The sequence below is a fragment of the Alosa pseudoharengus genome, unplaced genomic scaffold (genome assembly GCF_046254945.1).
Source record: "Alosa pseudoharengus isolate Yale_2024_CS ecotype anadromous, Long Island Sound unplaced genomic scaffold, YU_APseudo_1.1 YU_APseudo_1.1_scf_20, whole genome shotgun sequence".
In the NCBI taxonomy this organism is placed as follows: domain Eukaryota; kingdom Metazoa; phylum Chordata; class Actinopteri; order Clupeiformes; family Clupeidae; genus Alosa; species Alosa pseudoharengus.
In genome coordinates, this window is record NW_027468664.1 from 1,905,326 (window position 1) to 1,917,126 (window position 11,801).

The 11,801-nt window shown below is 46.3% G+C and overlaps 1 protein-coding gene and 1 long non-coding RNA gene across 2 annotated transcripts in view; both read left to right on the top strand.

Annotated features, from left to right (window-relative positions):
• The first annotated feature begins 764 nt into the window (after positions 1-764).
• On the top strand, positions 765-3,490 carry LOC143136534 (uncharacterized). The gene is made up of 3 exons (XR_012989334.1): positions 765-1,110; positions 1,858-1,951; positions 2,179-3,490. It is a non-coding gene; the product is annotated as an uncharacterized LOC143136534 (long non-coding RNA).
• A 1,106-nt stretch (positions 3,491-4,596) lies between these two features.
• Positions 4,597-11,801, top strand: part of wnk1b (WNK lysine deficient protein kinase 1b) — a gene marked incomplete in the record, with an annotated part of 170,545 nt that continues 163,340 nt past the window's right edge. The window contains 2 exon segments of the mRNA XM_076296205.1: positions 4,597-5,696; positions 7,359-8,633. Coding sequence (XP_076152320.1) covers positions 7,893-8,633 — 741 coding nt within the window.

An 11,801-nucleotide genomic window follows, 5' to 3' on the forward strand; every position in this document is an offset into this window, starting at 1 on the left:
AAGTTATATTAGGCTTTTCACCATGTTAAGGATCAATATTATATTTTAGTCAAATAACACAAAAAAACAATTCATACTTAAACATCATGTATTATTCAAAGATTTTTGGTTTCAATCTTCATCATTACAGCCTCCCTCACACTTGCACAATGTGGTACAGCAAAGTCCAACTCAGTGGCACTTACAGTTGCCCATACAGGCAACCTCACAGCTACAGTTGTAGCCTTGTAGCCTTCCATGAAAACTTGGTGGGGGATTGTCATTGATGAGGTTCATGTCACATACAAATAGTAAATTTAAAAACATTAACGCTAGCTACTTATCTAACGTGTATGTTAAAAGATGGCATTAGAAGAACGCTTCATTTATCTGATTGGTTGATTTGGACCGACCAACATAGGTGGTGATAGACAGATGGTTTATCCAATCAGCTAACCAGTATTTTCACCCTTTTCCCAAACATTCTCCAACGGAAAGTTCCCAGATGGATATGCGGAGCAAATGCGAAGCAATCCATCTGGCGGAGTCAGGTTGACGGGTCTGACGGAGTCCTCTCCAAAACTCCAGAAATTCCAGACCCCAGTGAGTGGGGTTGGGAATGGAATGACAGAACCAAAGTCTGGGTGCCATATTGGACAGATCTGGAAGATGCCAGCAAGGGATGCTCACTCCTCCTCAACTGTAGCTGTGTGGTTGCCTGTATGGGCAAATATAAGTGCCACTGAGCTGGACTTTGCTGTACCACATTTAGGCGGTGGGCCGAAGCCGCGTATCTGTTCAATTTTGAAAAACGAGAGATGGACTACTTGTTTTTTTACTATTCAGTAGGATACATTTATTTTAAGCGATATGCCACTTGTTGCCACTGACGTTCGTGACGCAGAAACTTGAAATATTAGTTTTATTAAGTCTTAGTGGTTCAGGCGAACGCTGTGGTCGCCCATGTCAATCTACCAATAGCATAGTACGATACTGACATACGAATATGACAAGCCTATCAGATTTGGCTATACGAATCAGCTGTTGGACAACAACATACAAACTTTTTTAGCAGCCGTCCGACATGGCTACCTGAGCATGGACATCGCCAAAGAGGATTGGTTTTGTGGGGTAAGTATCTTTGATAGGTCCTATATTATATATTTATCCCATGTTGGTTTCGTAGACAGCGATGGTCAAATGTGTTTTGTCAATGTAACGGCAATCTTGGTTAATTAAGGTTTGCCTTCTTGGTAGGCTAATGCTTGTTGCTAGCTTGTCGAGCTAAAACTGTCTTTAGGTACATTAATTTTGAACTCCTCCGTGTACAAGACGTCTGCTTTACGACACCAATCTTGCTCCAGCGGTGAGATCACAACACATGATTGGCACAATGTCTTCACAACACACCACATTATTGGCTCAATGTATTCACAACACAGCACGTGATTGGCTCAATGTATTCACATGTCAACATTTTGCCGCAGAAGGGGTGTGATTTGCGTAGACAACTGCCATATTGCCGTTACAAACTAAGCTCATGCATTTCTATAGACCCTTTCAACAAGGTAAACAAAAACAATGCTTGAACGTTCTATTTGGGCCCCAATCTACTTCCTCTGCATTAAGATAACATATGGAATGTTAAAAAGGAAGTCTTGTGGGGCCAACTATGATGCTGATAATGGAACTCTCTTGAAAGGGTCCATAGAGGATTTTTTGAGTGCTGTGTCTCCTCATTAGAAAGTATATGGTTTAAGTATGAATTGTTTTTTGTGTTATTTGACTAAAATATAATATTGATCCTTAACATGATGAAAAGCCTAATATACTGTAACTTTTCAGTGTGGCATAATTCTGAATTTGTGTTTATTTAAGGCCTCAACAATGGTCCTTTTGGTCACAACATGTGATTTTTGAGACTATAGTGATAATGACCTGTCCAATCAACAAAGAAAAGCATACCTTGGAGGTAAAATATGGGTCTAGGGACCTGAGTAATATTTCAATGTGACTTTTTCAGAGATATTGACAGTTTATGAGATAAATATGACCATAATACTACATGTGTATATGGACTTAAAATAAGAAGAACATATCAAAATTGGATTCCTTGTATCAAACGAAGAAGAGAAAATACATTATACAACAATTTAAGACTAAATGAAGCTGAGATATAACCTTTTCTCTTTTCGCCAGGGGCCATTTTGGATTTCATGGATAACTGCCACTAGGGGGGCCACCCCAACTTGTATCCATGGATTTTTGAAAACCTTAGGCCTATACCTAACACCCTGCCAAAGATCAAAAACTTATCCAGAAGTGCCCAATCTTCATGATTTCTCACATATTCCTTCCCAGCTATTACTACTGGTGGCTGACGTCTGTGTGTGTGTGTGTGTGTGTGTGTCTGAGTGTGTGTTTGTCTGAGTGTGTCATACTTCCCTGACATGGGACTTCTTTTCTCACTACTGACACTGCACAGTCAATATGAAACCTCCTCCAAGGAAACGAGCAAAGACACACACACACACACACACCTCACCAGAAAGACCCGAGGAGTCCAGTATTACTGGTTTATTGGCCAAGTATACTTATATACAAGGTTTTTTTTTTCTCTGCATTTTACTCATCTGGGGGTATTGTACCACACACACACACACACACACCCGGAGCAGTGGGCAGCCCTTGATCCGATGCCCGGGGAGCGGTTGTGGGTTAGGTGCCTTGCTCAATGTGGATGTGTGGATGCGGATGTGAGAGCGCTGTTCACCCACATTTACCAGTCAGGGATCGAAACGGCCACTCTTCGGTCACAAGTCAGATTCCCTAGCCAGTAGTCCACGGGTGCCCCCGGCACGGTTGTGTGTGGTTGTCTGGTGCTGTGCCATGACATGACTAGAGTACTGTTTGCATGGTGTTCTGTTTATAACTGGGTTAGCTGTTGGCTGTAATGTCGGTGTAAACCCTGTCTGGTTGTGTGTTTATAACTGGGTTAGCTGTTGGTAATGTCGGTGTAAACCCTGTCTGGTTGTGTGTTTATAACTGGGTTAGCTGTTTGTAATGTCGGTGTAAACCCTGTCTGGTTGTGTGTTTATAACTGGGTTAGCGGTTGGCTGTAATGTCGGTGTAAACCCTGTCTGGTTGTGTGTTTATAACTGGGTTAGCGGTTGGCTGTAATGTCGGTGTAAACCCTGTCTGGCTGTGTGTTTATAACTGGGTTAGCTGTTGGGGTTTGTGTGTGTGTGTGTAAACCCAGTCTGGTTGGAGTCAGCAGACCAACCATGAGAGTTGAGTCAGCGTGATTTATGCTCTAGAATGTGTAGCCTACTCTCTGGTGTTCTGATTGGTGCCACCTTTGCCCACTGTTCTGTGCCAGCCCTGTGCCACCACAGCATTTGTTATAAAACACAGTCTGCCTGTGCCACCATAGCATTTGTTATAAAACACAGTCTGCCTGTGCCACCATAGCATTTGTTATAAAACACAGTCTGCCTGTGCCACCATAGCATTTGTTATAAAACACAGTCTGCCTGTGCTGTTGCTCGTGTGAATAACCCTGAACATTTCTCTGACTTCGTTGAGTGATTATTTTATTTGTTTATGTCACAACAAATCAATAAATCAACTGGTGATAAGTCATTACCCCATGGCGTTCATTATATATCCTGGGTGGGGGGGATCAACAGTAGGCCTCATTCTCATGGTCGTTTTCTCTTTAACAATGTCACACATTCAGTTGATTCATTGAGAACCCTCTCACCTCATATCACCTCGCCTCGCGCCTACTGCAGAATAATCCCCCCCCCCCCTTAGCACAATATGAATGAACGGCGCGTTCCATTCGTACGGCGACAGGCGACTACAGCTTCAAAATCTCTGCTTGAGCCGCTGGGATGCGCTCTCCCATCCTGAATTGCATTCAGCCAGACGAGACGGGTCAAACCGGGTCGAACTTCATGGGCCAAACATTACACACATACGTAACGCAACATCCAGCAGTAGGCTACACGCATCATGAGATGCAACGCGTAGCCTATCCCAGTTCCCGCAGTCATTCTGGGAACTGTAGTGAAACGCGACAGAGAGATCGCTACATTTATTTCTGTTGTGTCAAACAATCAACAATATAAACGATATAAAGGCTCCGCTGCACAGCAAACTTACACTATCAAACGCGGGTGAAATGTTATGGCGATCGGAATACAGTCTTTTTCAGTAGCGACGGTACTATCCACAGCGGACTACACAGTTGATGAGGACTGTGATGAGGTCATTGTTCGATTGAACATGCGCAGTGGACACATCTGGAAGTGCCTCGCAGAAGGGGGAGTTGATATCTAGAGGTAAAAACGCCACATACTGCAGCTAAATGTGACATAGCATAATTCTACTGTAAACTCTATCGGTCTGTTGGTTGTCATGTAAGCTGAGATTTTCAACTGAAGGTTCATGTTTTTTGGTAGTTTTCAAATGGAAGTAACTGACCATGACTTTGAACTGCCCCATTGTTGGGCAAGCGTTAAATGATCTGTGAGAGTTTCAACTCGCCATGAGTCCAATCTACCGGTGTCCGTGACACGCTGCGCAGCCGTTTGCGGATGTATGTTACAGAAATAATTTTTCATGTCTTTATTTAACACAAGAACAGGTGGTGGTGTCTGAAGAATTGTTAGAGCCTCAGACTTTGACTTGGTGTTGAACACGAGTAACGTTACTGAATCTGTCAGCTCTGTGTGACACATGTAGTCTATCATGTTAGATCTTACATGTGTGTCGTTAACTCATAAATTATGAGTTTTCTCACTATCGTACTAGTTTCTGTCAACAGGTTATGTACAGCCATATCGGAGCAGTGGTTGTCTTTATACTTAAAGCACATACGTCTTTTTACATCCTTGTATGTGTGTGTGTGTCAGCCAGCCAGCCAGCCAGCCTGAGCCCACTGTCTACCGCTTGCGTTTGGCAGTCTGCGTTGATGCTAGCACAGGCTAGGCGGCTAGCCTCCAGTCAAGTCGGACTGCAGCGTGGAGGCAAGCGACCCCCCCAGGCGCTGGTCGGTAGTTGCACTGTCAGTATTCACCAGATAGTTCAGTCGTCGCCGTGACGGGCTGGAATCTCTCGCTTGCTCGGAGGAGTGACTTGAGCGTTGGAGCTAACCAGCCGTGAGATAGAGGCTCAGCTCTAGGAGGGTCACTTTTCTGCTTGAGAACGGAGGAAAGTCGGCTGCTGAATTGAAACATTTTTCCATTTCGGACTTATTTGGGCGAGCCAGCGGTACCGTCAAGAGACTGCAGTCATTTTCTTGTACTGCATCAGTCGTGTGAAACAAACTCGACTACTGGAAGTGGAAGGAAGCATTAAACTTGAGGCAGTAGAGACTGGAAGTGGTCAGAATAGGAATAGGATATTAGTGTCAAGATAGAGGAACTCATTTTTCGACATCGACTAATTATCGTTGAAACGGTTCAGGGGAAATTTGCTTAAAACTGTTAATGTTGTTTTGGAACGTAACCTATTAAAATCTTCGGACTAAGACTGCCAAAGCACACTGTCAGCATGGGGTTCGTTGCTTTGTAGAGTGTGTGCTTTTAAAGCCATTTTGGACGTTATTAGAAATATTTTATTGCGGAATATTGCATTACTTCTTCTGACAATCTGGTCGACTTCACTCGCTTTGTTGACAGCGAAGAATGGATTTATAGCCAACACGAAAGGTAACTTGTATGTATAACCTAGGCTACTTTTGTCGATGTCACTGGATAGCCCACTAAGTTGTTGGTTGGAATAATCAGCTGATTTCAGAATTGCAGTAGTCTACTGTGAGTTCAACATTCCACTTAAGTGTATCGCTTTTAGCTAGTTGTGAAATGAGTTTTGTACGGATTTCCGTGTGCATGATGATATCCGTGCTGAGGTTTTGACAAATTACAGGACTTTGTAGGAGCAGCGGACGGATCTTGCTGCAATGTTAATTCACAACGTCGCAATCATTGATTGTGACCAAACCAAGGTTACTTTGTATCAATACAGCCTCTTTGGGAAGATTACTGGTTAGTGGACTGGATACTGTTAATGTGATTGTAACGAACTGCCTAATGTTAGTTCTTAACTAAGCTCAAATAATGATACGCTGTAATTGTCGATCATGTTGGTGGTATATGATTTAAGTTAAGCTGATGAAGAGGCTTGATTATAGCTGTTTCGACTGCATTGAGCAAAGTTGATTTGACGTCACAGCGAGATGGGGCGCTTTTGGCGCTAATCCAAATGTAGCCGAGCTAGCAGCACAGCGCGATATCGCTGTGGAACTCGGGGCTTTATGATATTCATCCGCAGCGTTCTTCTCTGATTTCCCGGCTTTTGCTAGTCTTCTATGCCGAGGAAGCTAACGTTAGCCACCTTGAATGTTAACGTCAAGGAACTTTTTATGATATCAACTTTTGCTAAATGAACTTTATAACTTTTAGCGACATATTCAATGTTAAACTCCGAGACTATGTAGTGACTGTTTGAGACATCGAAGAACCTCAGATAAATCCGCTAATGTTAGCTAACGTTAGATATTGCTTGTTTGACAGCTCCGTTTTGAAGAAACATTTTGTAACAGATATAAATTTGGCTAGCTTGATAAATTACGTTGGGTTGACACTTGACAACCACTTCGAAATAGCGTTCTAGATAATGTTAATGTCTTACCGTATACCACTCGCAATTGTTTTACATATACCAATGAGAAGCAGTTATTAACGTTAATTAAATAGGCAGGTATATAGCTCGTAATAAGTAATGAACTCCGAAGCTTCTGCTATGGCTCGAGGCATGTAAAGTTAACCGGCTAACGATACTAGTGAGATGGCAAGCTAACCCATGTCGAACCAGGCATAACGTTAGGCTTTACTGTTCGCTGCTGGTAACGTTTTTCAGCTGACAAAAAAGCTAGTAATGGACGGGCAATTTTCCCTAGCTCACATTTTAACTCGTTGACGGTTTTCCTTAAAGCGCTTAAATTGACGTTCTGAAGAGAAAGTGGTGACTCGGTAAGAGCTGGTTATCAGCAGTGTCATGTCATGCCGAGCAGCGGAGCTCCTGTATGAAAATAACGAATATCCACGGTTGACGGTGACAATGTTTCCTAATGATGGTAATAAAAGATGTTCATTGTTTCAGCTTTTAGTCAGAAGTGGGGTCAGATGCTCATAGTGTTCTAACATGCATGACGACAACTAACGAGCTATTAGTGGTGCCGTGTGGTTTAAGTTCTCACTATTTATGGTTTCTTAGCTGTGAACTGAATCACTATAACCACTATCTTTACATCTTCCTGCCAACGAGTCTTGTCGTGTTTTAAAACGAACTTTGTCTCTTTTCCCTTGTAGTGTGCTTGGCCCTGGGATTGGGTCTCTCTGCCAGGCTCTCCCCGGCTCAGTAGCGGTCCGTATCGGACAGCACAGGACGCCCCCACCGGCCCCGCCACCTTCCCCCTCTCTTTTCTCCCTTATGTTCAATGACGGCTGTCCGGGGGAAGCTGCAGGATGGATGGTGCGGATGTGACCGTCTCGCCGTCTCTCCTCCCGTGCTCGCGAGTTTGTGACTGTGTTCACTTCTTCTCCATCTACAAGAGAGTGCCCCCCCCACCCCCCCACCAGGGCCTTCGGACCTCACTGTTGCGCCCGCAGCAGGAACTGTAGCTGTTGATAGGCTCTCTAGTCCCGGCTCCACAGGTGGCTCTCCTCACATGAGCCGCTGTGCGCACACCTGGAGTCTGTCTCCGTGGTTACGGCCCAGCATCCTGGAGTTGGAGTGGAGCACAGGTGCTTTGCCGAGTTGGGGTTCACGTTTGGGGTTTGGTTGTTCTAATTTATTTGTACTGCATTTCTTTTGCGCTTGATACACACAAACGGTTCTGCAAGATGTCGGAAGACGCCAACAGCAAAGAGGTGACGTTCCTGGTCCCGCCGCCACCCAGGCCGCTGAACGGTACCGGGTCGGACTCCCGGGTGGGCGAGAAGGTCGGGTCGGGCCCGGAGGTGCGGCGGCGGCGCCACACGATGGAGCGCGACATGAAGACGGAGCAGCACCGCTTCTTCCGCCGCAGCGTCATCTGCGACTCGACAGCCGCCTGCGTCGTGGCGCCGCCGCCCGACTGTGAGCCGACGCCCCCAGGGCCCCCCGAGCCCCGCGGCACCCCGCAGCTCGTCGAGGAGCAGGTGGAGGACGTCGTCACCGCGGCGACGGCCGTCAAGGTGAGCGAGAAGAGGCCCAGTGAGCTGGACGCGCGTCTGGACTCCCAGAGTTCCCCAGGGCAGCAGGACGGCGGCGGCGCGTGTCTGAGCGATGCGAAGGAAGCGACCGACACGACGGACGAGCCCGCGGCAGCGCTGGTGACCGCAGCGGAACAGGAGAGCGCCGAGAAGCGTAGCGAGGAGGAGGAGCGCGGTGCAGCAAAGGCTCGGGCAGAAGCAGAACAGCGCGAGGCCGCCGAGAAGAAGCAGCAGGACGATAACGAGGAGGTGGAGACCAAAGCCGTGGGCACTTCGCCTGACGGACGCTTCCTCAAGTTCGACATCGAGATCGGCCGGGGCTCCTTCAAGACTGTCTACAAGGGCCTCGACACGGAAACAACCGTAGAGGTGGCCTGGTGTGAACTACAGGTAAGAGTCTCTCTCCTTCTCTCAGCTGCAGTGTGTGCGTGCGTGCGTGCGTGCGTGCGTGCGTGCGTGCGTGCATTTAGGAGAGAGTTGGAATGAGCAAGAGTGCCTATGTGCTATCTGTTGTAATATTGGGAGCCTGGAGTGACTTGTAGTCTCCTATAGTCCCCATGTCCACCTGTGGTCCTGTAGTGGGTGGGGGTTGGGGTGCTACTGTAGGATGCTGCTGTTGCTACTGGTAGATGTAGGATGCTGCTGTTACTACTGGTAGATGTAGGATGCTCCTGTTGGATGCTGCTGTTGCTACTGGTAGCTGTAGGATGCTGCTGTTGCTACTGGTAGCTGTTGCTACTGGTAGATGTAGGGTGCTCCTGTTGGATGCTGCTGTTGCTACTGGTAGCTGTAGGATGCTGCTGTTGCTACTGGTAGCTGTTGGATGCTGCTGTTGCTACTGGTAGCTATTGCTACTGGTAGCTGTAGGATGCTGCTGTTGCTACTGGTAGCTGTAGGATGCTGCTGTTGCTACTGGTAGCTATTGCTACTGGTAGCTGTAGGATGCTGCTGTTGCTACTGGTAGCTGTAGGATGTTGCTGTTGCTACTGGTAGCTATTGCTACTGGTAGCTATAGGATGCTGCTGTTGCTACTGGTAGCTATTGCTACTGGTAGCTGTAAGATGCTGCTGTTGCTACAGGTAGCTATTGCTACTGGTAGCTGTAGGTAGCTGTAAGATACTGCTGTTGCTACTGGTAGCTATTGCTACTGGTAGCTGTAGGATGCTGCTGTTGCTACTGGTAGCTGTAGGATGCTGCTGTTGCTACTGGTAGCTATTGCTACTGGTAGCTGTAGGATGCTGCTGTTGCTACTGGTAGCTATTGCTACTGGTAGCTGTAGGATGCTGCTGTTGCTACTGGTAGCTATTGCTACTGGTAGCTGTAGGATGCTGCTGTTGCTACTGGTAGCTGTAGGATGTTGCTGTTGCTACTGGTAGCTATTGCTACTGGTAGCTATAGGATGCTGCTGTTGCTACTGGTAGCTATTGCTACTGGTAGCTGTAAGATGCTGCTGTTGCTACAGGTAGCTATTGCTACTGGTAGCTGTAGGTAGCTGTAAGATACTGCTGTTGCTACTGGTAGCTGTTGCTACTGGTAGCTGTAGGATGCTGCAGTTGCTACTGGTAGCTGTAGGATGCTGCTGTTGCTACTGGTAGCTATTGCTACTGGTAGCTGTAGGATGCTGCAGTTGCTACTGGTAGCTGTAGGATGCTGCTGTTGCTACTGGTAGCTATTGCTACTGGTAGCTGTAGGATGCTGCAGTTGCTACTGGTAGCTATTGCTACTGGTAGCTGTAGGATGCTGCAGTTGCTACTGGTAGCTGTAGGATGCTGCAGTTGCTACTGGTAGCTGTAGGGTGCTGCTGAGCTGCTTCTCCTGCTGGTCTAAGTGGTCAAATGTCTGAGCTGAACTGAACAGGACGTCAGCGAGAGAGGGAGAGAGAGAGAGAGGGGGAGAGAAGGAGAGAGGGATGGGGAAGAGAGAGAGGGAGGGAAGGAGAGAGGGAACGGGGGAAGGAAGGAGAGAGAGAGAGAGGGATGGGGGAGAGAAGGAGAGAGGGATGGAAGGAGAGAGGGAACGGGGAAAGGGAAGGAAGGAGAGAGGGAGGGAGGGAGGGAACACCCCTTCTCATCTGGCTGCCTAAAATCAAGCTCAGAGCCATTTCATTAGGCCATCCTTAAAAATATTCTTGTTTGCAGTAACAGCCAAAAAAAAAAAAAAATGGGTCGGTAGGTAGGTCAATATTTTTTTTTTCAAGATTCAGAGTAAAAAAAAAAGTACAATTTTGGTCATGATGATTACGTAGGTATGAATTTAAACAAATGTGCATATCGACGTAACTTCAACCCGTGGCTTCAGGCGCACCATTGCAAACCTCATTCTGATGTAGGTTGACCTGAGGCCCGGTCATGGCAGACTTTGGGGTCATAGGGCTCATCTACTGTACACGCGCTCTGATTCTATGGAAGTTCCAAAAATCAACGTCGTTCTATTAAGTGTCAAATTAAATTTGATACCAACGTTATTGATTAGTTTCAGTAGTCTCTCGCGCAGACGCCTGCATTGAATGAACGCTTATACCACCACTTCATTGTGTGGCTCCATGTTTAATGACATCGATAGCAGAAACGTTTGTTTGCTTTTTTTGTCGGTCCGCTGTTTCTTGATCAACTGCGCAGCAAATTATCAGACGAAACACCGGGCCTATATTCACGCCACGACTCCGCGGACCCATTGAGAAATGCTGAATAGCCCACAACTAATTTCAATTCTTCGACACGGTCACCGATAGACTAGCGGGGAGAAGGAATGGGAAAAGATCTCTGCACAGCCAAGTAAAAGCGCTGTCGAGATGTTTGTGTGAATGACACGAAGCGTAGGCCATAGTGTGATATGCGTAAACAAATGGTGTAGAGATGACACCACAGGGTTTTATTTGAGAGCCTACGTTTGCATGTAGCCTAGGCAATTTATATTCACAATACTTAGGCCTACTAAAAAAAATATTATTTTACTGCATTTGTATTGGTTGTTTAGAGCAAAAAAAAATAGATCGGTCTTAACGCATGGTTTACAACCGGCAAGTCAGTCGGACTAAAAGGGGGAAAAAATAAATATTTGGGTCGGTTCTAAATTGACAGGGTCGGTCGGGTTACGGCAAACGAAAATATTTTTAAGGATGGTCTTACCAGGTCAAAGCTTCTGAACACACACACAGATGCATGCATGCATGCACACACACTCGCGCGCACACACACACACACACACACACACACGTACACGCACACACACACACACACACACATGTACACGCTCATGTACACACCCATCACAAGATGTTGTTTCAGTGAGTTTTAACCTAATCTGGTGTTTTCCTGAAAAGCGTCTTGGTGAACCTTGGCTGTCTCTCTTTCTCTCTCTCATGAGGAGTCATGCACAGCCAGCTATCACACACAGGACCTTCAGCGTGTGTGTGTGTGTGTGTGTGTGTGACTGTTAAGTGGTGTGTTTTCAGTATCCGGCATAGCGACTCCAGATTACTGTGGCCCTGTGCATCGTAGGTTAATAATAAATTACATAAAAGCATAAAAGTCTGAGACCGCACAGATGAGCACTAAA